This window comes from Rhea americana, unplaced genomic scaffold (genome assembly GCF_003343005.1).
Source record: "Rhea americana isolate MKP2758 unplaced genomic scaffold, rheAme1 scaffold_119, whole genome shotgun sequence".
Classification (NCBI taxonomy): Eukaryota; Metazoa; Chordata; class Aves; order Rheiformes; family Rheidae; genus Rhea; species Rhea americana.
In genome coordinates, this window is record NW_028185250.1 from 2,360,761 (window position 1) to 2,362,497 (window position 1,737).

Genomic DNA, 1,737 nt, shown 5'->3' on the forward strand with positions numbered 1-1,737 from the left:
AGGTAGTGCTGGTTTTAAATACCTCTTTATGGTACCTTTTCAAGAATGGCAGGCACACAGAAGACCAGCACTCTCCATGGCATGGCAATGAAGAGGGGCAGCAGCAGTATTAAGGGATGCTTCCTGGCATGTCTGCATCACTCAGTGGCGAATGAGTACAGAGACACCTAATCTAGCAATATGGCAACTACTAGCACAGCCCAATAGCCACCGTGTAGCATGGCGCCTGGGAGGGAGGGCCTTTCCAAGGACCTCTATTGCTTTTAAACCAAAATTAGTTTCTCCACAGATGGTTTCCGCAAGTCATACAGACAAACCAGTTTAGGCAGAAATAGGTCATTTGTTCATATAGCTATGTTGCATGGTGCAGCCATGTACATGCCTTTTTCAACCCCCCAAAATGACTAGCTTGCTAGAAAATAGTTGAAAAAAATCCCCACCTCCACCAAAACCAAGCACAGAACCACACAAAAATCCTGGGTTAAATTTGGAAAGAAGAGATTTTAAAAAGACGAAAGGTACAGGAATAAATAGTTTGAACCTGGAGTTTACATTTTAGAGCAGTAAAGCAGAAAATGTTTTAAAAGATGTAACAGTAAAGAAAAATGTTTGAGTTTTTATCACTTCATAAAGAAAATAATTGGCTTGGGTTGAGCCCTTCCCTAGGAGTGTTTGCAAACCAAACATTGCACAGCTGCCAAGTGCCTGAAAACCAAAATGTGAAGCTARCCTAAAATAAAAGCAGAAGTGATTGCTTTATTTCCATCAACRCAGAAGAATAATAATCAGAGACCTAGGCATAAGGCAGTTAAAGACCTCTAGGATGTGATTGATCTGGCACGGTAATGTGCACAATGCCTAGGCCTCCCGTATAAGCAACATAAAGATATACATGCTGCTRAGGTGTATCTCATCCTAAAAGTGAGTCAGATGAGTTACACCCTTGAAGTGCCTGTGATTACATTATATAGAGATGCCTATGGTTAGATGAGATAAATTCTTTGCCTAATCTTGAACATAAATCAATCTGCAACATCATAGTGACCTTTTCAGTTGAACTAGGCATTTTAAATAGAAGTAGAATCAGAAAAATATTTTTAGAGATGGACAAGATAAGGGAAGACTGGAACTGATTTGTGATGTCTGTGCAGTGATGACAATTTCCCAGGTTTCTGCTAAGCTGCAGATTTTACTGAAGTTATGTTTCACTTTTTAGGACTCCATGCCTATATCTGCATATGCTAGCTGGAGCTTAACATGAAATGCCTGATGAGGATTCAGGTGTGCTCAGATGCCTTTCCCACAGAAATAAAAGAGGTGGGAACTAGATTACCTCTGAGAAGCTGGCAGCCATGCAAGCAATGTCGCACTTTCCTCTACAGCTGCTCCGATGCTGTAAGCAGCTGGTGACAACACCTCCTCGAACCAGCTGTGTGGGTGTTCCCACAATGCTAGCAACACTCAGCCCCATTTGGGGAGCACGGTAGAGATCTTGTTTTTCAAAACGTCATACAAATATTAAGTAACGACTTCTCTCAGTGTTTCTTGGGAGCTACAGAAAAGGAATGCTAATTCCATTTTATGACTGATAAAGCTGAATCATAGAGAAGCCTAAATAGGGGCCTTATCCCTCCTTCCAAGTCTTGCCAACCTGTGTTGGTCCAGAGAGTGAATACAGCACCTTTATTTATTCCACCTTCATTTCCTTGGGAAAGTAGCATGAGCTTTATACTCATT

The 1,737-nt window shown here is 41.3% G+C and overlaps 1 protein-coding gene across 1 annotated transcript in view; it reads right to left on the bottom strand.

The window, feature by feature from the left end:
* KCNK5 (potassium two pore domain channel subfamily K member 5) overlaps positions 1-1,471 on the bottom strand; it is a 103,339-nt gene extending 101,868 nt beyond the window's left edge. Inside the window, exon 1 of the mRNA XM_085320798.1 lies at positions 1,334-1,471. Within this exon, the coding sequence (XP_085176924.1) occupies positions 1,334-1,471 (138 nt within the window). The remainder of the gene's footprint in view (positions 1-1,333) is intronic.
* Between the last annotated feature and the right edge of the window lie 266 nt (positions 1,472-1,737).